Source organism: Puma concolor, chromosome D3 (assembly GCF_028749965.1).
Source record: "Puma concolor isolate L17-30 chromosome D3, mPumCon1.1.hap2, whole genome shotgun sequence".
In the NCBI taxonomy this organism is placed as follows: Eukaryota; Metazoa; Chordata; class Mammalia; order Carnivora; family Felidae; genus Puma; species Puma concolor.
Genome location: NC_141678.1, coordinates 73,749,502 through 73,773,079, shown reverse-complemented (window position 1 = coordinate 73,773,079; position 23,578 = coordinate 73,749,502). Strand labels below are relative to the sequence as shown.

Below are 23,578 nucleotides of genomic sequence, written 5' to 3'. Positions count from 1 at the left end.
CACAATGAAATACTACTACAAGGCCACAAGAATGACTATAATAAAATACACCAACTTATATTAACATGCAAAAAGCTATAATTTGTATATCATTATATATACATAATCATTATATCATTATACACACATTCTGCTCAAGAAAGTGTACCTAAAATAATGGAATAGGTACCCTATAACAAAGAGAAGATATATCTTATCCAACCTAAAAGTATACCAAAGCAACTAGTATAAATCAATGAATGATGAAGTAAACGTCCTAAAAAATTAGACTTTTGATTTAAATTGAAAAAATTACTTTTTTCTCTTATTTTAGTTTGTAAAACTCTGAATTCTTATAATGATTATGTATGTGAATACTTTTATAATTTACTATAATTTAAAATAATTATTTTTTAATGTTAAAACTATGGCACTATGCCATATACCATTTCTGTATGAAAATTATAAATGCTAAATACCTGGAGATGTTTCCTCTACTTTTTGGAAAAAATATTAGTATTGGAAACATTAAAGAAATTAAACAAAAGAAAAAAAAAAAGAAACTGACAACACTAAGTGTGAAGAGAATATGAAAGCCTAGAACCTTCATGCATTCTTGGTAAGAATACAAATGTTTATACTCACTTCAGAAAACTGTTTGGCAGTTTCTTAAAAGTTCAACTTAACATACAACCCAGCAGTTCCACTCTCTGTAATCTACCCAAGATAAACAAAAACATGTATCTGCCCAATGAATTGCATGCAAATGTTCATAGCACCATTTTTCATAATAGCCAAAAAATGGTAACGACCTAAATGCCCATAAAGAAGTTATCTTGAATCATGTAACACATTATCATAGTTTTGTTTTCTCTGTACTTGGGGAACACTGTTAACTACAGCTTTATTTTTATTATCTATTAAAAAACAACAAACAACAAAGTCGTTCTGTGAAAATTCCTGATATAATGAAGGTATTTAATAGCTAACTAACTCCCTGTGAAGACTCTCCATCTTTGGGCCATATTGCTAATTCAAAGTTTTTGTTTTTGTTTTTTTAAGAGTTCAATCTGCCAATTAAATTATTAGAAAAATATCCCAAACCTGTCCCTAACTTCTGAATTACATGCGATGGAATAGGGCACTGACGACTTTCACGGCTACAGTGATTCTCAGGTGAATACCGACGGATTATTAATCTTATTGTATGTGGCTTCCTTCCATCTTGGCATACTCTAAAAGTAAAGAGAAAGTGGAAACAAGGAATCAGAAAAGTATTACTTAAAGTTTTTTTTTTTTTTTTTGAACCTAAGGGTATCACCGTAACAATTATAAACATAGTTGATAACTAGGCAGGAAGCAATACAAGCGTCTGAATAGTCACCAAGTCTATGCACCAAAGCTCTGAAATCTTAAATGTTAAGGCTCTCAGGCCTCACTCAGAATTGAGGGCAATCAGAAAAGAACAGAAATAAGGTACAATTACATAATTATAACAAGCCATTTTTATAATTCAAATCCAAACATAACTGAAAGCAATATATTAAAATCAGCAGGAAATTTAAGAAACTAAGAGAATCATTCACTGACAGGCAAATACATGAAAAATGACAGGAAAAAAGGATTACAAAAAGAAAAAAATTTTAATGAGATAATTTTGTCAAAAAGCACTCCCTGAAAAGATCCAAGGAGACAGTAATACCACCATTATATGGCAAATTAGAGTAATAACTTCAAAGACCAATTATATGCCACATTTAAGAAAATAAGTACACGTACATGCATCTTAAAAAGTGTTTCATTCAAATGGTCTTGGTTTTAGTGTTGAAAATAAAAGTTTTAATGAGATACAAAATTCACTTAAAAAGCAGAAAATCTAATTACTAGAATAAATGTCATTAAAAAATAATATTTTCCTTTTTATATGTATGGCAATGTATTAAAAATCACAAACACAAAATACAAATATTGTACATTGTTAAACATACTCAAATTGAATTCTGAACTAGAAAATTTGGATTTTTGTAAAAAAAAAATTTTTCTCTTATTTTTCTTTCGCAAGACTTGATTGTTGCCTTACTAAAATAATAAGATATCTTAAATGGTTCCTGTAAACACATTACTAGTGTAAATACCTTCCAGTTAAGTGTCTTCTACTAAGTCATTATTCAAAGAGTCTGACTTGGTTCCTATAACTAATTAAGACATATTAAGAAAAGGTCATATTCTAAGCAAGCTTAAACTAGTGCCCAGAGGATGGGTTAAAAATTATGTGATTTTAGAGGCATCTGGGTGGTTGAGTCGGTTGAGTATCTGACTTTGGCTCAGGTCATGATCCCACGGTTAGTGAGTTCAAGTCCCAAGTAGGGATGTGTGCTGACAGCTCGGAGCCTGGAGCGTGCTTTGGATTCTGTGTCTCCCTCACTCTCTGCCCCTTCCCCACTTGCGTGTGCTCGAGCTTGCTCTCTCTCTCTCTCTCTCTCAAAAATAAGCATTAAAAAAAGTTATAAAAAAATTCTATGATTTTACACCTCTTACATAGCTATACCATTAGTTATCATATACTCTTCTAGAAAAAAAACACATTCACACAAACACAATTATTTTTTTGCCCGTCACATAGATGGTATGATATCTCAGTCACTGAAATAAGGGGCCATGGTGTAGAGGGAGTGGCAAGCAGAGAGAAGGAGAAACGGTTCACAGTTTCTCAGTAATTCACAGTAATTTTTTTTTTAAGTTTATGTTATTTTGAAAGAGACAGAGAGAAAACATGGGGAGGGGGGCGGGTGCAGGGAGAGAGAGAGAGAGAATCCCAAGCAGGCTTTGCACTCCACACTGAACCCAATGCAGGGCTCAATCTCACAATGGTAAGATCATAACTAGAGTCAAAATCAAAAGTCAGACATTTAATCGGCTGAGCCACCTAGTCTCATTTCTGGGCTGATTCTTCTGGGCTGTAAAATTTCTGTGGCTTCTCTACCTGCAGAACTCTTGCCAATGGCCTGGCATTTCACAGCAGTCCTCCGTTTAGCTGAAGCAAAGTGGATGACCCAGTTTCAGCAGCATACTCACAGGCCCAGCCTGAGTTATATCACCGGAGCTGGGTCATTCAGCCAGCCGCAGCCCAGGCAGCAAACCATGCGCTCTGGCTCTGCTCAAGACATGAGAACCACACAGCAGGTGACAGCAAAGCTGTAGGAAATTCTCCCTCATCAGTTTACTGACACTTACAGTCATCTAAAACCTTTCTCTCTAGTCATAGTTACAGTCATTACAGAAGCACAGATACCCAAAAGTGTTAGACCCCTGACACCTTACTTTGAGAAATCAAAGAAATGGGAGGCAAAGAGATCATACTCTTGTATGGAATACTGAGAAATAGATATATGATAGGAAAGGAGCATCAGAAACTAAACATCTTGTTCCATTTATGCTATGCTATTCGTACACTCCTAATCCCAGCTGACACTTTCACGTCCTTCCAGACCAGTGCCCCGCACACACTGCCCTCACTCTCCCTGCTCACGCATAGCCCCACTTAGCTATTCCTTTGTCTGACTCCATTTTCTTTCACACAGTCTGAGGCAAAGGAGATAGAAGCGTTCTTCTACTCTCTCCATCACTGTTCGTCTGAATAATTTCCTAACCTCAATCATCACAAATTTGTAGGTGTAGAGATTCCAGATATCCGTAAAACCCTCTTAGATAACCATGAGCAGCTTAAGATCCAAAGGATAACCACAATGTTACTAAAATTAAAACTAATGTAAACGGATTAAATTTAGTTAAGAGTATATGTCCCTATATTTGCAACAGTTTATAATGTAGAGAAATTCAATGATAAATGATCACTCTTTATACTGTTCGGTCTCTAGTTATTCTATAAATTCTAAGAACATCAAGTATACTTTCTATATACTTTACACAGAATATATAGGATGATATGGCAAAATGGAAAATCACCTGTTCAAAAGACTGGCAAGTAGTTCTTCAATCTTATTTTTAGCTTCAACTTCCGATGAACATTTTTTAAATGAATCCTCTTCACTAAAGGACTACCAAAGAAGCACAAATAGGGATTACTATAAACCCAAATAAGCAAGTCCAGTTATGAGCATGGATGTCAAATATTCAGTACATTCTTTACTAACTTCCCTCTGGTGCTCAGTTTCAGCCATTTAGTTCGCTTTTGTATGAGCTCTTTTTATCTGCAAGTTACTGTACTCCACTAGAAAGCTCACTGGAAGTCAAGAAAATTATAAAGCTCTACTACCTGGGGCGCCTGGGAGGCTCACTTGGTTAAGTGTCCGACTCTTGATTTCGACGCATGTCATGATCTCACAGTTCATGAATTTGAGCCGATTCGGGCTCTGCACTGACACCACAGAGCCTGCTCGGGATTCTCCATCTCCCCTCCCCTGCTCATGCGTGTGTACGTGTGTGTGCGCACGCATGCATGCTCTCTCTCCCTCTCTCTCATGATAAACAACAACAACAAAAAGCTCTAGTACCAACTCCAACCTTTATTCTATGATTACAGTAAGGCTCTTAATCTCCTAGCACTTGAATTTGAGTTTAACCTTGGACATGTTACTTAACCTTTCTAAAGTACATTATCCTTATCAATTTTTTTGTAATGTTTATTTTTGAGAGATAATTGTAATTATTTAGTAACAATTTACTGAGTAATTATTTTTCAGAGAGAGACAGTGCAAGCAGGGAAAGGGCAGAGAGGGAAGAAGACACAAATCCAAAGCAGGCTCCAGGCTCTGAGCTGCCAGCACAGAGTCCGACTCAGGGCTTGAACTCACTAACCGTGAGATCATGACCTGGGCCGAAGTTGAACACCTAACTGACTGAGCTACCCAGGCGCCCCCAGTATCCTCATCTTAAAAAAAAGAATGAGAGAGAGGGAAAAGGTATGAACAAATAATAGTACTACCTACCTCAAAGCTTTGTTGTAAAGATTGAATGGGCTAAGGTATGTAAAGCACTTAGTAAAGTGCCTGTCACATAGGAAAAAAAAAATCAATGTTAACTGGGTGATTATACCTGTCTCTATATTTCTTAAATCATTAGACTACTCAGAAAACAAGATTTCTTAAAAACTGAAATATTTTAGCTAATGTATACAATAAAGTCTGTTAAAAATTAAGTGGCATTTGGGGCGCCTGGGTGGCACAGTCGGTTAGGCGTCCGACTTCAGCCAGGTCACGATCTCGCGGTCCGTGAGTTCGAGCCCCGCGTCGGGCTCTGGGCTGATGGCTCAGAGCCTGGAGCCTGTTTCCGATTCTGTGTCTCCCTCTCTCTGCCCCTCCCCCGTTCATGCTCTGTCTCTCTCTGTCCCAAAAATAAATAAACGTTGAAAAAAAAAAAAAAAATTAAGTGGCATTTAATCAAGGTAGCTAACTTGAGGCTGAAATACTAATTCTTAGATTCAATTTAAAAATATTTACTAATCTAATAAATTAGCCTTCTCATAGGAAAGTGATCATGTACTCAACCTAGTAAGCAAATTAGAATAGTAAGAACATAGTACTAAAACCAGAAATCTTTATCTCAAATAATGTGCCAACAATTACAATAAATATCATTATCACATACCTGAGGTGGTCCTGAGGGTGTCACAGGAGAGTTATCCTCTCCAAAACTGAGCTTCTGAATACGCTGTGCAACTGAAATTCCTAATTCCTTTTCTAGTATTTTGGATGAAAAGGTTTGGAGATCATGCACACTTCTGATACCCAGAGCTTCAAGACGTTTGGTAGTTTTATAGCCAATACCTAGGCAAAAAAGAAATACACACAGTGTTATAATAGCTTTTCTCCTTAAAATAAAGCTAATTCAAGTATATATAATACACATCTTTCAATACCATCAAACACATCTTTCAATACCATAATGAATATTGTGCTAGGATTAAATTTTATTGAAAATTAGGCTGTCCTTCTTCTATTCAGGGTCTCTTAAATGAACCACTTCCAAAACCTAACAACCCTAGTACAACATAATGAATATGGAGATAACCAAGAAATGCTGTCTTGATAAAATGAAGTATTTATCACCTGTTATATAACACTTTGGAAGTATTCAAGAGTCATGGTTATTATTTATGCAAAGAAAGATTGTCACTAAATAAAATTAATTAGCATGTGCTTACTAGCTAATCTGACTCCTGCATATATCACACATTTATCCACAAGTCGTGGGGGAAGGGCAGAGACAGAAGGAGAGAGGGAGAGAGCTGTCAGCTGGAAGTCGAAGTAGGGTCTATCCCACAAACTGCGAGATCATGACCTGAGCTGAAATTCAGACGCTTAACCGACTTAGCCATCCAAGCACCCCTCTCTCAATTAAAAAAAAGAAAAAATTAATTCTACAGTCTTCTGATTTCCCTGCACAGTAAAAGAAGTAAATCAAAGCCAACTGGTATGGAGGGGAAATTATTAAAGTGGAGTAACAGGAGGGCACCTGGGTGGCTCAGTCGGTTAAGCATCCGACTTCAGCTCAGGTCACGATCTCGCAGTCCATGAGTTCGAGCCCCGCGTCGGGCTCTGGGCTGATGGCTCGGAGCCTGGAGCCTGCTTTCGATTCTGTGTCTCCCTCTCTTTCTGCCCCTCCCCCGTTCATGCTCTGTTTCTCTCTGTCTCAAAAATAAAAAACGTTAAAAAAAAAATTTAAAGTGGAGTAACAGATATGTTCACAGCTGAAATAAAAGAGGGCTGGCAACTTGGCAATAAGGAAGAGAAAGCCTGTAAAAAAAGAAACAAATCCAAGAACTCAAAAAATAAAGCCAAGTAATAACGTTATTTATGACTGTATCAGTATAGTCCTTAATTTATTACAACCGGACATAGTTAACTGTTGCAGACTCAGAAAACTACAAGCTATATGAATGAACAAAAACGTTTGTAATCACACATACAATACATGGATTAAAAATATGAAGTTATGACATCTGAAGGTTCAGTTGTCCTAAAAATTCATTTCCACAGAATTCTAACATTTTATTCCCCAGCAATGCCATAGAAATGAAGTTTAACACATCCCTTATTAATGGTCTATAAAAACATAAGTATTTGATCTTCAAAGACAGAAATTTGCCCCATGCCCTGAATACGTCACTAACCGCCTCAAGAAAACTAGTTTCTTCATCTTTAAAGTAAGAACTTGGTAGGGGCACCTGGGTGGCTCAGTCAGTTGAGAGTCCGACTTCGGCTCAGGTCATGATCTCACAGTTAGTGGGTTCGAGCCCCGCGTCGGGCTCTGTGCTGACGGCTTGGAGCCTGGAGCCTGCCTCGGATTCTGTGTCTCCCTCTCTCTCTGCCCCTCCCCTGCTCATGCTCTGTCTGTCGCTGTCTCTCAACAATAAATAAATGTTAAAAAAAAAAAAAGTTTTTTAAAACAAGAACTTGGCCTAAATGCTTTGCAAGGTCCCTTGTAGCCCTAATATTTTCTATATAATCCCAAAGCAGAGTTAGTAAAAGACCAATGCCCCTCTCCAAATGCAGTGTACAGTATAAGAATATGAAGCAGGGACTGAAAATAAAGGACCACGTTTCCAGGTTATAACTTTCATGATCATATTCAAACTATACTAAAATAAAGTAGGTGAAACTAGAAAAGCACTTTCATAGATTTCCTAATCCAGATTCCCTCCAGAGAACATTAGGGTTTTGGGTTTTCTCCAAGAACCAAGGATACAGGCTGTAAGAATTAATTACATGTATCTACAATTTTGAAAATTAAAGATATGCAATTAATGTATACTTTTCAAATATATATGTCTTACCAGGCATTTCCTTTACATGGTTCAAGCTCTGAATGAGAACTTGAGAACTTTCAGGTAGTAAGACTGTTTGTTGATTTGGTTTAAAAACACCAGAAACTAATTTTGCCAATAATTTATTAGAAGCCACTCCAGCACAGCCAGTGAGACCCAGTTGATTATACATGGCTTCCCGCATCTCTGCTGCAATCTGAGATCCAATAAGGAGTCTGACGTGCAAGATGTCATGCAGGTTTACATCTATAAAAACAACCAATGTCATTACAAGTCACTACAAAAAAATCTTAATTTTCTTCTTTAGAAATGAGTTTAAAAAAGGCACAGGGCTTAACCTACATCCAATCTCCTCCCCCACAACACCATACCACCATACTGCCGGCCATTTAACTCATCTGTTTTGTTCTTCATAGGAATTCTGTAAAGTAAAAAACTACCAGAAGTGAATTCCAAGTGACTGCGATAGTGAATGCATCTTGGGAGTGCTTAACGATTAACAAATGTTTTTTTAATTGTTTATTTTTGAGACACAGAGAGAAAAAGTGCAGAACGGGCAGAGAGAGAGGGAGACAGAGGAAACGAACGGGCTCTGTGCTGACAGCGGAGAGCCTGATGCAGGGCTTGAACTCATGAGATCATGACCTGAACCAAGTCAGACGCTTAAGCGACTGAGCCACCCAGGCACCCCATCAGTAGGAATTTTCTTTCTTTTTTTTTTTTTTTTTAATTTTTTTTTTTCAACGTTTATTTATTTTTGGGACAGAGAGAGACAGAGCATGAACGGGGGAGGGGCAGAGAGAGAGGGAGACACAGAATCAGAAACAGGCTCCAGGCTCTGAGCCATCAGCCCAGAGCCCGACGCGGGGCTCGAACTCCCGGACCGCGAGATCGTGACCTGGCTGAAGTTGGACGCTTAACCGACTGCGCCACCCAGGCGCCCCAGGAATTTTCTATGAGAGATCAAGTTTCTTAACCTGTTAATCATTAAGGGGTGCCTGGGTGGCTCAGTCGGTTAAGCGAACGACTTCAGCTCAGGTCATGATCTCACCTTTTGTTGAGTTCAAGCCCCGCATCGGGCTCTGTGCTGACCCTGAAGCCTGGAGCCTGCTTTGGATTCTGTGTCTCCCTCTCTCTCTCTGCCCCTCCCCTGCTCGCACTCTCTCTCTCAAAAATGAATAAACATTAAAAAAAAATTCCTACTGATATTAGTAAAACTTTTACTCATTTTTAACTGTAAGCAAGCATAAAAGTAAAAGTATTACATTAATAAGAGAGCTAAGATTACAGCTTTAAAGACCTGAATCAAAACATTACACACAGTAACTAGATGTGCTACTGAAAACAATTCTGAATCTGTACATAGTTTGAGAGATCTTTTATGAAAAGTGTAGGGAAATTATACAGAAACAAATTTTCTTGGGGGTGAAAATGGTATTAGAATTATATGAGACAGTCCTTATTCTCAGCAGTATTTACAGATGAAGTGTCACGACACCTGCAATTTACTTTTAAATGGCTCATCAATCAACCATCAATCAATAAAGGGGGAGCAAGATAAAGTAAAGGTAGCAAAATAGCACTGAGTGTATCTATAAGGAATGGTATAATACGTGTTCTCACAGTACTATTCTGTCAACTTTTCTGTAGGTTAGAAAAAATTTTTTAACAAAATCTTGAAAGGAAGGATTCATGAAGAATTACATTTTCTTTTTAGGATATAAAGCCTAGCTCTCTGTAATATGTACTAACAAATACTGAATTTACTTTAAAAATTATTCTATTCAGTCCTTATAAGTGACAACAGAGCACAGGTACAAAAGACACATGAAAAGCTTCGTGTTCTCTTCTAGAAGAGAGCTATAGCTCTATCTCCTTTTCTTTACTATCAGAGAGGCAGGGAACTAGACTAAGAGGACACACATGCTGAGATATAGGGGCAAGAAGGTCAGGGCAAATCTACAAATGCAGAGTAGTGTGTCTTCCATGTGGCATGATATAGAAGTCACCAGCAGAGTTACAATATTCATTGGGGCTTACTGATGCTTATTTTCAAATGTAAATATCTCTGGAAACACCATCAGTCATTCACACTTTAATATGTGAAGGAGATGGACCATTCTGCTTTCTTGCTAACAGCTGGCAAAGATTATCGAACTGACTGAATATGAGCTTGCAAAAGACGGCCGGTAGGCCTGGACAAGCTTCCATGGGGGTTAAATCAGGAAGTCAAAGAGCAACATGAGTGTCTTGATGCCTGGGGGAATAGAAGGAACAAGCAAAAAGACAAATTTAGTTTACCTCAAAATTTGCTTAAAGACAGTTTTAGGAGAATAAAAAATAGACTATCAAGGCAGTTCTTATAACTGAAAAAGGTATGGCTCTTAAAAACAATAACACACAAACTGTGTCAGAGAAATGAAAAGTGCATGGACCACTGAGCTACAGGTCACCAAAATCTCATTTTCTGCCTTCTTAACATGGAACACCTAATTTTAATCATTTTAGACAGACCACTGAAACTTGGCTATACCTCCAACAAAAGACATAAAATTTTCAGAAAGATAAAGTCCATTCATTAAGCTCAGTGAACTCAGTGAACATTAAGAAATGTAGGCACTTTTAGTTACTAAATAAAGAACTGACTTACACTGGTCATTATATACATGACCCCACACAGTCAGTGCTGAAAGTTCACCACTTTGAAGCTGCTGTCGTCTCTTCTCAACCATCTCTGTTAGATCCACAAAGTTTTCATCAAATCCCAGTCTCTCAACAACTGGACTAAATTCTTCCAACAACTCTAAATTGAAATAATAGTGGTGCACAGATGTTAACTAAGGCCACAACTAAAATAGATGTAACTATTTTATGCTTAAAAATACATCAGGCATGTTAAAGATTTCACCCTTCCACAATATCTTTTAAAAAGTCCTCAGTTAACTGGGAGTTTCTTCTGTACCACATTTTGAGTAAAGGCAATATTTTCCAACAAAGTAAGTCCAAAATGACATTCCCTGGGCAGATGCTCACAGCAATAGATTTAGCTCAATCTCCTATACCTAAAATTTCTATACCTGTAGTACATTAAATATTAATGCTTATCGTTCATTATGATCTTGAAACAGTGGGTCAAAAGAATAAATTACAGTCAGCCTAGAAAAGCAGAAACAAGTAATAATATACTCCACTATATTTTCCACAAGAGTTTTAAAAAGACAAAATTTAAAACTTCCAATTATTACTGAATCAAAAAGTCACTTAATTTTCAAAATATACTACAATGTAAGATTTTGACCAGTCATCCCCCAGCTTTTTCCTCAAGGGTAGATATGGACCATGACTTACATGTATTTGAATGTCCACCACCTAGCAAATACCCTGTCCTTAAGTCAAATGCTTGCTAAACTGAAGTGAACCAAGATTTGAAATAAATTCAAAAGGACAATTAATTCTTTTTAGGATTAAAACTAATAACTCTGTAATCACTGAGAAGAATTTTCACTTCTCTCTGAATCTCTACTGATACCAGTAGGATGGCAGAATACAAATTACTAGCCTCTTCTTATTTAAAAATGCATAAGCAGGACACCCGGGTGGCTCAATCAGTTAAGCATCTAAATTCAGCTCAGGCCACGATCTCACAGTTCATGAGTTTGAGCCCCGCGTCGGGCTCTGTGCTGACAGCTTAGAGCCTGGAGCCTGCTTCAGATTCTGTATCTCCCTCTCTCTCTGCCACTCCCCTGCTCGCTCACTCTCTCTCTCTCTCAAAAATAAACACTAAAAAAAAATTTAAATGCATAGGTTCTCAAAGTCCTATAATATGAAAGCTCAGAAATAAAAGTACTATGTCATTCCAGACAGATCGCTTTTTTACATAAATACTAAAAATACCTCTATTTTATTGATGCCGACTTGATAATATCATGAGAAAACAATTAATAAAGATAATGTGACCCAGTGACCACCAAAAATCACTTCCACTCTACCTAGAGAAAACTATTTATCTGTCCTGAGACTGACAATGTTTTTGATCACATAAAAGGATTCTTTTGCATTTCGTACATCAATTTCTGCAATTTTTTCGAAAGTATATACTACATAAGAAAACTAAAGGACAAGTTTTTAAATACTAAGCAGAAAAGCAAATTAAACACAAGAATCATGCACAAAGCTGGTGAATCACTGAACTGATTGATTATATGGGTTCTATTATTAGGTCACAGGGATAAATCACTTATCCCATTTCTGAAGTTAATAGTTTTTTGCTGGCAACTTCATAAATAAGATGCATTTACTAAACATGTAAGGCCAAAGACAGGAGTTTGTAATTAGAGAAAAAACTATCTAGACGAAAACGTATACATATTTTAGAAAAATATGAAACAATAAGATACGTTATAAATAGGTCAGGGATAAATTCAGCATAGGACTATTAAGCTATGTTCCTACTTCTTTTTTTTTTTTTTATTTAAATTTTTTTTTTTTTTTAACGTTTTATTTATTTTTGAGACAGAGAGAGACAGAGCATGAACGGGGGAGGGGCAGAGAGAGAGGGAGACACAGAATCGGAAACAGGCTCCAGGCTCTGAGCCATCAGCCCAGAGCCCGACGCGGGGCTCGAACTCACGGACCGCGAGATCGTGACCTGGCTGAAGTCGGACGCTTAACCGACTGCGCCACCCAGGCGCCCCGCTATGTTCCTACTTCCAACTCAAAAAATACTATGAGAAAAATTAACAAAATTACTTTTTCTTAATGCACAAATCATGCTTAGAATTGTTTTTTTTTAAGTTTATTTATCTTGAGAGAGAGAACCCACACACAAGGAAGGGACAGAGAGAAGGAGAGACAGAATCCCAAGTAGGCTCCATGCTGACAGCACAGAGCTGAGGTGGGGATGGATCTTATGAATCATGAGATCGTGACCTGAGCTGAAATCAAGATTCGGCCGCGCAACCAACTGAGCCACCCAGGTGCCCCCAGGATATTTGTTATTATATTATGCATTTTTTTAAAAGATCTTATTTGTAAGTAATCTCTACACCCAACATGGGGCTTTAACTCACAAATCTGAGATCAAGGGTCGCATGCTCCACTGACTGAGCCAGCCAGGTGCCCCAATGTTAGTGCATGTCTAATTCTCTCAAGATACTTGATAAATTAAGAATCAGTATAAAAAGTCAGACTTACCAAACTAAATTTCCAGTATGACATTTTAATTATGAAAAGGATGAAAAAATACAGTGGCATAAAAGTAATAAGGGAAAGACCGATAAGTCTGACACCATAAATAAATTTTAAAAGGTAAAATGCAAATTGGAAATATATTTATAATACATGGGTATCAAAGAGCTAATTTCTTTAACTTCCAAAAAATGATATAGGCCAATTAGAAAAAAAAGAGCAATCCAAATGAAAATCAGGCCCTATAGGTTATTCACAGAAAATATATGTATAAATGACCAAAATATGAAAAGATGTTCAAACTTAGTCATAGAAAAATTCAAATCAAAACAATGACTATTTTTTTCACCTATCAGGCAAAATCTTTACAGTTTGAGAATACGTAACATCCATATATACTAGCAATGTGCTAGGAAAACATCAAGTGCAACATTCAGCAGTGTTCAAAATTTTAAGTGCAACTTACCTTTGATCTAGAAATTTACCTCTAAGAACTTACGCTATGGGTATCTCCATAAAAGTATGACAGAATTTCTATATGAAAAAGTCTCCTGGAGCATATATTAGGAAGAGCAAAAAGTTAGTTAACAGCCTAATAATCTGTCACTATCAGGAAACCATGTACTTTATCTTCTAAAATAAGAAATTTTTTGAATGAAAGGAGGTGCTATTAATAATAGGACAATAGGAATAAAGTGGGACATACTGTCTTCATATCCCTAAAGGACAGGTTAAGTAAGTACGGAACAAAATACAATGTAGTACTGCACAGGTATTGAAAAGAATGAGGAAGAGTTACATGAAGAGGCACAATGATGCATAACCTCTTCTGTGTACACTAAAAATTATCTTAATATTCATATACACACAATTTTGCGTAGATGTACAAGCGACATTTTCGGAGTATAGGCTTGTCTTTTCTGCTTAGCTATCCTTTCTTCCCCCTTTCTCCCATTTCACCACTGCCACTTCCTCTCCAGAAGTTAACTAAGTTAAAAACCTAGTATATATCCTCTTGTTTCCCTCGTTTCCTGTTTATATATAGACATACATACCTTTTACTCAACAAGGAATATCTCTAGGAATCAAATAGTATACCACCAATGCATTGTTTTTAATGACTATATAATATTCCATCGTAGAGAAGTCTTAGTTTCTATTGCCATTCTCATCCTGATGAGCATTTGTTTTTGTTCCATATTTTTACCAATTACAAACCATGCTACCATATTTTGTACATATGTTCTCATGATTTTATTTCTATTGGATAAATTGCCAGAAGTAATATCACAGGGTTAAAAAACATAGTATCTTTAATTTGAAAAAACATTTCTGTATTTCTTCTTTAAAAGCTGTACTACTTTATGTTTCTACTTTTTCTCACATTCTTTATTTTTTGCAAGTATGATGGACATAAAATAATCTTACTAATTCAAATTTCCTGAGCCACTAATGAATTTGAGTATTCTTTTTTCACATAATTGTGGACATTGGGTTTGTTCTTTTTGTCAATTGCCTATTCATATCTTTTGTCCATTTTTCTGAAGTATCTTTTCCTTGTATATTTGTAAGGGCTTTTGGATATTATACTTAACAGATTCATCTGAAAACTGCTACAATTAAGAACAAGCAAAAACAACAGCAGAAAAGATAAACAGTTGGTTCTTATACATTTTTAAATTACATATATTTGCGGTATGCCAGTACAAATATATTTCACAGTTCCTATAATTTACTAAAACTCTAAGATTCAAACCCAAACCTTAGTATGGAGGAATTTGCCTATATTGTAGCATTTAGTATATATATATATGTATAAAATCCAAGAAAAAATTAATAAGATACCCATTATTTTTGCTAATAGCTCTTAACAAATCAGTGTCTAATTATGTTAATCAAACATTCAGAAGCCTCTCCCAACTGTTAGCACATTAGAGTACAGCATATGCATAATTCATTTAAACTTGGTTTTAAATTTAAAATGAAAAATATTTGAGGGGCACCTGGGTGGCTCAGTCAATTAAATATCTGACTCTTAATCTTGGCTCAGGTCATGATCTCACTGATCGTGAGTTCAAGCCTCGCATCAGGCTCTGCGCTGATGGTACAGAGCCTGCTTGGGATTCCGTCTCTCTCTACCCCTCCCTTGCTTGTGCACTTGCTCGCGGGCTCTCTCTCTCTCTCAAAATAAATAATTTAATTAAAATTTTTAAAAAAATTTTACTTGCTTTGGTATATCTTTCCATTTTCTCATTTCCAAATTTTGCTTTACATTTTTCTTGCATTTTTATAAACACCAATCACGACAGACTCCAAATTTCTTACAACTATACATTTTCTGTCAAGATTACTCATAACATAAAAAGTCATCCTCTTCTATATTTTTTAAAGCAGGCAAAAGCCAAAATAAAAGTTATTAGCAAAAAAGAAAGTGATTTATGGCATTTTATGTATTAAAAGATTCATGTAGTGAATGGGCATCCCATATACAAATTAATGCTGAAAGTGTATTGCCCATAATCTGTACCTGTAACCTTATATGACATCTCTCTGTAACGTGTCAAGTCTTCTCCATTAACTAATACCAGCTGTGGACATTTTTCTTTTGCATCTCTGACAGTCATAAGTTTCTTAACTCCAAGTTTCCTAGCTTCATAGTTGCAGGTAACCACCAAATATTTCTGCTGAACCCCTATAAAAAGTAAACATTTTATGAGAAAACTGAACAGGATTAAAGAAAATCTTAATATATTATTTACTAATTCCATAATTTTAAATTGTAATGAAATCTATTCTGATTAAAACGAAAAAGTGCTATTCGGTTAAAAAGTATAGCCTCGGGGCGCCTGGGTGGCTCAGCTGGTTAAGTATCCGACTTCGGCTCGGGTCATGATCTCATGATCTGTGAGTTCGAGCCCCGCATCGGCTCTGTGCTGACACCTCAGAGCCTGGTGCCCATCTCAGATTCTGTGTCTCCCTCTCTCTCTGCGCCTCCCCTGTTCACGCTCTCTGTCTCAAAAATAAATAAACGTTAAAAAAAAAAATTTTTTTTTTAAATATAGCCTCCATTCACCAAGGTTCTATAAATAAAATTAACAAAAATTATCATAAATCAGTATATTCTCAGGGCACCTGGGTGGCTCAGTCAGTTAAGCATCTGACTCTTGATTTCAGCTCAGGTTATAATCTCAAGAATCGTGACATCAAGCCCCGCATTGGACTCTGTGCTAAAAGCACAGAGCCTGCTTGGGATTCTCTCTCCCTCTCTCTCTGCACCTACCCTGCTCTCTTCTCTCTCTCTCGAAATAAATAAACATTTAAAAACTAAAAGTAAATCAGTATATTGTCTGGAGTCTTCAGCAAAAAGATAGAAACAAAATCCTCCTAGGGATTTTTCAGACAATATGAAACCAGATTAATTTATACTGAATTAACTCTTTATATAGGTCTAGGCTATGTTTCACCAAAAAATAAAGCAGATGAAAATAACTGAGTACAATTAATCACTGGTTTCTGCTAGAAAAACTTTCCAATGACTATAAAGCGATGTTCTATTATAAGTGCCAACCTACAACAAGCATGAAGGATCTCCTCCCAATAAATGTTGCAATTACTAAACTGTTCCCCAGAGTAACTTGCCGAAAAGATAAGGCAGTGAGGCATCATTAATGGGACCCCTCCTTATCAAAAATGACTAAATTATGACCATCTACAGACTACACAAATTCTCGTTTACTAGTGGTGGCTTAAGATTGCTGAAATTACTTTTCTCTTTACACAAGTTGACCATTTGTTTACCACTGTAAAAGTAGTGTTCATTAAAACACAAACATGTAGAAGAAAAAAAAGATTATGTCCACTCCACCAACGTAAGACATTTGTTTCTAAAACTTTGATATTAGAAACAAGGCAAAGAAACGTTATTTCATATAAAGATTTGTGACATATCCGACTATCCACAATAGAAGCTCTGGGTCAAAAGTAGTGATTTAAGATTCATCAGTGAGCTATATAAAAATCAGACTGGTAAGTTCCTTAACTTAAAAAGTAGTCTCCTAATACAGAATTAAATTATATGGACTCACTACTACTATATGTTACCAGCCCAAGTTAAATAGTCACATATTTGTTGAGTATAACTGAAAGACTACTTTCCCTTTCTCCCAGAAACTTTCAGCATCACATTTCTCACTTCCAGATAATCATTCATCCCTGTGTCTTAATTATACTATACTTTTTTATTAAGCATTACCTACATAGCATCTTATGTTACACTGCTACTAATTAGAAATGACTTTAGCAGAAAATTTTATAGCCCCTAATCCTAATTCCTTGACACCTTAAGAATGAATGATTAATCCCTCAGGATTAAAAATCCTAGACTGATACTGGCACACCAAAAACTAGTCATCCCTTTGTTCTTCCTTAGTAAATCAAGTAGGCTGGGATGAATTGGGATTTATCAAACACAACCTAGGCACAAGAGGTTAGCAGCTGGTGAACCAGAATTGTTCTTTACGCTTATACTAAAAGATAAATTCTTACTACATGCATAAAAGAAATTTTAGGAAGTTTAAATGACTTTTCCAATTTAAGACATACATGTAATAGAAATGCTAAAACAAGCCAACATATACAAGTAAACCCTCCACATAAAATCCCTCTTTGCCTTTTATTTAAAAAGATACCTGCATTTTTAGGAAAATTTTACACTCTATATGCCTCAAGTATTTAGGGTTCTGTTCAAAATCCAACTATTTTGTCATGTTACACAGTTCAAGAGTCAAAATCAAAAGGTGGTTGGGTAGGTGAAAATGTCATTAGAATGTAATAAGACATTTTTAAATTTTAACCATTGAGAAAAAGACTAATAGCTTATGAACTTTCTGTTTACGTGTTCAGTTGGCTATATACACTACTTGTGTAAAATTCATCATTTTCATCATTTATTAAATGAGGCTTAGAAATTTTACACTTACTAGAGAAGCCAAGTTACTGCCTATGAAGTACCTTAAGAACTGCTTCCAAAATCTTTAATATGGTTAATAAACCAGAATATAATCAACATAGTTAATACTCTTATACAAAATGAAAATATTATCAATGTCCAGAATTACCTAAAGGTTTACCCTTCAGTTCCGGATTTGATATCATTTCTACTTGTGCATAAAAGCAATCCAGATCCACATGCACTATGACTCTGGATGAAGAACCTCCTTCTGGCACCACTTGACCATGAACCAATGCACAATATGCAAAGAAATAGAAAAATATATTCAGGCTGCTTATCATCTCTGAGCAATTGGCAGTCCCTTAAGACATGGTAACTGAGAAGGAAGAATGAAGAATGATTTTAAGTTTCTTCCTAGATTTATGTGTCAAAGCATCTAAAAATTACCGACACGAGAGAAACTCCATCTATAGGAGGGTCTTCAGTCCTGTGTACTTAGTATTTCTTTGTGCACTGTATTTTTCTCAGGCTAGAAATAACTTTTGAGAGGGAAAAAAATCGATAATGGAAGATGAAAGAGGTAATCCTATCACCTGGAAATTTATAATAAAGTTTAGATTAAATCGCAAGGGATAGGTAAGTTTAATGCTGATTTCAACCAACTTAAAAAATTATCCTAAGTGGCATGTCCTTAAATTAAAAAAAAAAAAAAAAAAGAAAGAATCGTTAAATACAAAAGGGCAGAATCCAGACCTATGGGTTCCAGTAGACTTTATCTGGCACCCATATGAGGGCAGGATTATCTAGTTCAATGCTGAATCCCCAGTATCTAGGACAGGGCCTGGCATATAACAGACTACCAATAAATACTCGCTAAATTAAAAGAATGAGTAAATATTTCTTGAATTTGAAGAAGTAGCTCAGGTCATGGAGTGCGGAGGGGGATGAGAGAGGCGATTCCCGCTCTTAACCAATTAAAAACGAGGCAGGCTAAGTGCAATGTGGTATTCTGATCTGGATACTGGAACAGAAAACTAAGTGGAAAAAACTGGCAAACCCTGTATAGCGTTTGTACTTAACAGTATTATGCCAGTATTCACTTCTCAGTTTTGACATATGTACATCAGATATCAACATAAGTGACATAAGATATTAACAATAGGGAAAGCCGCTTCTGCAACTTCTGTGAGTCTAAAATTAATTCCAAAAATTAAAAGTCAAACGGGGGCGCAGAAGGGGGCAAGGAAGAGCCTTGGCCTCAGGCCCTGGGGTTGGGCAGTACAAGGCAGAGCCCTTATATTTCCAGAGGCCGAAAGTGGGTCCTCGAAGAGATGGCCACTGCAGATGTGCCTCGTTTTCGGTGCCGAGCCAAAATACAGCCCCAACCTCCGCCAAGTGGGCGACAAGGTTCTCTACTTCTGCAACCTTACTCAGCCCCGGCGCCTCTTCGGCTATTTGAGGAATCACAAATGCACCCTGGAATAACAAACTGATTCGCCGATCCCGTCCTTAGCTGTAAACAGCAGGTAACGAAGGGCAGCTCTCTCTACCAAGCCGTGAAAACGAAAGGAACAGAGCGAGGCAGGGACTGTCGCGCCCCAACGGCCGCCGCCGCCTCCCCTGGCCTCCGCCCGCCCCGCCCTTCTCATTTACACCAAGGGACGCCGCCGGGCTCCTCAGGCACCGGCGCATCGCGCGAGCAGCCTGCCTCCCCCGCCTCCGCCCGGTCCATGGCCTTAGCCGCGTCCTCTTCCTCGTCGCGGCCGGCTTCCTCCTCGGGCTCCACCCCCAGCTTCTCCATCCTGCTGCGGCCAACGACAGCGCAGTTTCCGGCCGCTTCCGCCCCGTCTCCAGGGAAACCAGGGGCCGACCGCCCCCAGTCGCTTCGGCCTTGGCGCCTGAGCAGCCCGGGCCGACCAGCCAGTTGCCCGGAGGGACGCGCGGCCTGGGAATCGTTTGGTCCCACGTGCTGAGGTTGCTTCTCGCCCGGTTGAGGCCGGAAGTGAGGGATTACCGTCACAAACAGCTCTTTTTTTTTTTTTCTCGAGGTCTTAGGAGTTAGTCCCATGCCACAAATTTTAACTTTTTTTTTAATCTTAACTGGGGCCAGCCTGTTCTCTCGATAACTGTTACAAGCAAAACTGGTAACACTTAAGACACTGAACGATTCGTGGTGATGGGGGCTAAGAGAAAGGGTGGGAATTATGGTAAGACCAAGGGGGCCGTGTGAACTGACATGATTAGCAAGTATGTTAAATATTGTTGCATTTTGTTCGTTGTTTGATTCAAAGACACTGACAAATTGGATCCCTGAATTCTTAATCATCTAAAGCGAATAGGATCATGATACATGAAGTTTTGGAATCAGATAAAATTTCCAAACCAGAGCCTCCAAACTTGCTAATTTTCTGACTTTGGGCAGGTTGCATAACTCCTTTGAGTTTCGGTTTCTCCACTGTTGGGGGGGACCGTTGCCTTGAGTGTCTAGAGATTAAGTGAATGAAAACATAGTTTAGTATTCCAATGCATGTAAAACACCTGACACACAGGGGTGCTCAATAAATGATAGTCGTCTTTGCTTTCTGTTAAGACGCTTGTGTGCCTCTGCGTGTGTGTGTGTGTGTGTGTGTGTGTGTGTGTGTGTGTGTGTGTGTGTTTGTGTTTTCCATAAGAGGAAATTTGGAAATTTTTATGTGTGTACGTACATATTTATACATATATTTACAAACACATTTTGCCTTTTTTTTTTTTAACAGAATTTCGATCTTACAAGTGAACCTTGACACTTGTCAAGGATGTGTGAACTTTGCAAACCTTTTAAAGGACATGCTGATGCATCCTTAAAGAAAGAGTAACGGTCAGAACTGGGGTTCAGTGGTTTGAAGACCAAGTCTTCCTCTTTGGGTATTTTACCCTTAGACATCTGGACCAGTTCTCTAAAACTCTCCAGTGTAGGATCTAAAATATTTAGAGCTATGCTGCTTTCTTTGTGAATACCATTTTATAACTGTAGATAAAGAGCTTTTCAATTAAGTGCCTCTTCGGCCCTTAAGTGCCTCTTGGGCTATCATCAGGGGTCCAATTACTTGCAGACAACAAAGGTATTTTTTTTTAATTCCCCCATATTGAGAATGATACAAACCCCTGAAATGCCATGGCAGATTAAAATAACTCCTTTTTAACAGCTCTAGGCTCAGTAACACTCAACAGCTTAAGCAAAAGTGAGCCAGCATTGAAAAACAACACACACAATCAAGCCCTATCTGGTTAGTTACATTTATTTCCCTGTCAATTGTCAAAATGAAGAGGGGCTTTTAATTTAGTAGAATAGATAAATGGAACTCAAAAACCCTCAGGGAGCAAGCAGGGCTGGTGCTTTTTTTTAACTTTTTAAAATTTATTTACTTTTTAATTTTTTTAATGTTTATTCATTTTTGAGAGAGAGCATTAGTCGGGGAGGGGTGAAGAGAGAGGGAGACACAGAATCCAGCTCTGAGCTGTCAGCACAGAGCCCTACGCAGGGCTCCAACTCACAGACCTTGAGATCATTGCCTGAGTCGAAGTTGGTTTAACCAACTGAGCCACCCAGGTGCCCCAGGGCTGGCTTTTTGAGTGTACAACTTTTACAGTAATACAGAGATAGCCCCATGCTTAGAAGGGCCCTGCGCTTGGTTTAGTGTTCTGCTGTTGTCATCTTGAAATTCTTAATAATAATTGAGCAAGGGAGCACTCATTTTTATTGTGCATTGTACCTCACAAATTATTTAGCTGGTGCTAGGAACAAAGAAGAGAAGTGGCATAGAAATGACATTAATAAAACATCTCTATGTCAGGCATAGGACTAAGAGCTTCAAACAGATGATCTCATTCAACATGCCCTAGAGGATAGGCATCATCATTCTCATTTTACCAAAAAGGAAACAGGCCAGCAGAGACTAAGGTGCTTACTCAAGATTATGAATCTAGTAATGGTAAATCCACCTGTCAGAGTTTTCCATAGAGAAGGATTTGTTAATAATGTTTCTTCCATAGAGGAAGTCACTCCCTCCGTCTTCCCTGGTGCTTCAAACATCAGATAACTTGAAGTAGGGAGAATAAACATCCCTCAAACGTATTAAGAGGCATAAAAATACAATTTATATGAGCTAGTATGTGTTGCTTTGTTGAGGAATGAATTGGGAAGTGCTTCTTTTATTCTATAAATCCCTTCCTCTATTTTAATTAGCTGGTTCTAATTGAGGATTATTTCAGGAAATAAACATATTGAGCCTAGATCACAATTGCATATTTAAGTGCAAAGTGAGAGAACTTCAAGGCAGAATAAACATATTTAATTAAATAAAACTGTGGTTGAAATAATATTCATGGGGAGCCTGGGGTTATAGAGTGTGACTAGCAGATTTAAAAAAAAAAAACACAACTGGGGACATTTACAAGCTTCAGAAGTCAAGACACCATGAACTTATGTACATTAAAAGTGACAAGCATGAACGCCCATGTCAGTGAAGGGTGGGAAAGTTACCACTGCCTGTTTCTCTCCTCCTAGCCAAATTGGCTACATACAGCTCAAAGGCAAAACTCTAGACAATGTTCAAGGGCTTTGACACAAAGAGTGTGAAGGTGTTTGTGAGTGTCTGTATTTTATGTTGGTAGGGAGTTAGGTATGTAGAAATTGACTGTAGGGTCAAAAGAACAATTTGAATTGGCAAAGACACAGAGAATTTGGTTTTGTAAGGTTTTTAGCCTAGTGCAGTGTTTCTCAATTGGGATTGATTTTGTCTGTTAGGGATATTTGGCAATATCTTGGAGATATTGTGGTGGTCATGTTTGCGGAATTGGAGTTCTGCACTACTGACATCTATCTAGTGTGTAGAGGCCAAGGATATTGTTGAACATCCTACAATGTACAGGGCACCCCTTCACAATAAAGAACTAGCCAGCCCAAGGTGTCAGTTGGGCCGAGGTTGGGCGCTCTGGCCCACTAGTAGCATTTACACTATCCTGTTCCCAACTCTCTCCTCAGCTTCAGGTTTCCAGTCATAATGAAGAACTGATCTTCAGATATGTGCTTTTAATTATAAATGGACGTTTCTAGAAAAAGGGGGATATAAGAGAGGGAGACAAGTATTATTTAGTTGCTTTTCATTGTGGGAATTTACGTTCTGAGGCTAAAAACAAATGCATTTGCTAGAAAAGAGATTTAAGAAAAATATCTACATTTTTATGGAGCTTGTGAGTTGCCCCTAGGGTGAAAGGCTGATGAGTCAGAAATAATTTATAAGGCTTAGAAGCTAAAACCAGAAAACACATAAAGGCTTCAGATGGTTGAAAGCAAACTATAATTATGACACGCTGTTGTACAATGTGCATGTCCTCCAGTATTTACTGAACTTTCATCCCAGGATCCCAAACTCTTTGCATGAAAACTTTAATTGTCATGAAAAAACCTTCCTCTCTCTCTCTCTCTCTCATTCTGTACATCCCATTGCACACCAAAGCTGCAGTTTCAATTTTTCTCTCTGTAACCTAAAAATATTTGCTTCATACCATGTGATTGTGGCTATGAGAAGGTATATGAGGCTGACGTTTTTCTAACAGCTTCTCTTTGCTTTGACCTTTCTTTGTGGTTCTGTAGAAGTCTGATGAAAAGCCTGTGTAGTTGTTTTAGTAATGGC

At 37.5% G+C, this 23,578-nt stretch overlaps 1 protein-coding gene across 6 annotated transcripts in view; it reads right to left on the bottom strand.

Annotated features, from left to right (window-relative positions):
* The window catches only part of POLI (DNA polymerase iota), a 29,698-nt gene extending 9,846 nt beyond the window's left edge, over positions 1–19,852 (bottom strand). The window contains exons 1-8 of one of the 6 annotated variants that reach the window (XM_025931190.2): positions 19,557–19,849; positions 18,070–18,180; positions 15,480–15,644; positions 10,416–10,568; positions 7,775–8,011; positions 5,587–5,765; positions 3,946–4,037; positions 1,084–1,214 (exon numbers count right to left, since the gene is read on the bottom strand). In XM_025931190.2, the coding sequence (XP_025786975.1) occupies positions 1,084–1,214; positions 3,946–4,037; positions 5,587–5,765; positions 7,775–8,011; positions 10,416–10,568; positions 15,480–15,644; positions 18,070–18,180; positions 19,557–19,704 (1,216 nt within the window). In that variant the 5' untranslated portion in view covers positions 19,705–19,849. Of the gene's footprint in view, positions 1–1,083; positions 1,215–3,945; positions 4,038–5,586; positions 5,766–7,774; positions 8,012–10,415; positions 12,217–12,472; positions 13,406–13,437; positions 15,407–15,479; positions 15,645–18,069; positions 18,181–19,556 lie in introns of those variants that run through there. The other 5 variants (XM_086683014.1, XM_086683015.1, XM_086683017.1 and 2 more) reach the window with 5 other exon arrangements.
* Between the last annotated feature and the right edge of the window lie 3,726 nt (positions 19,853–23,578).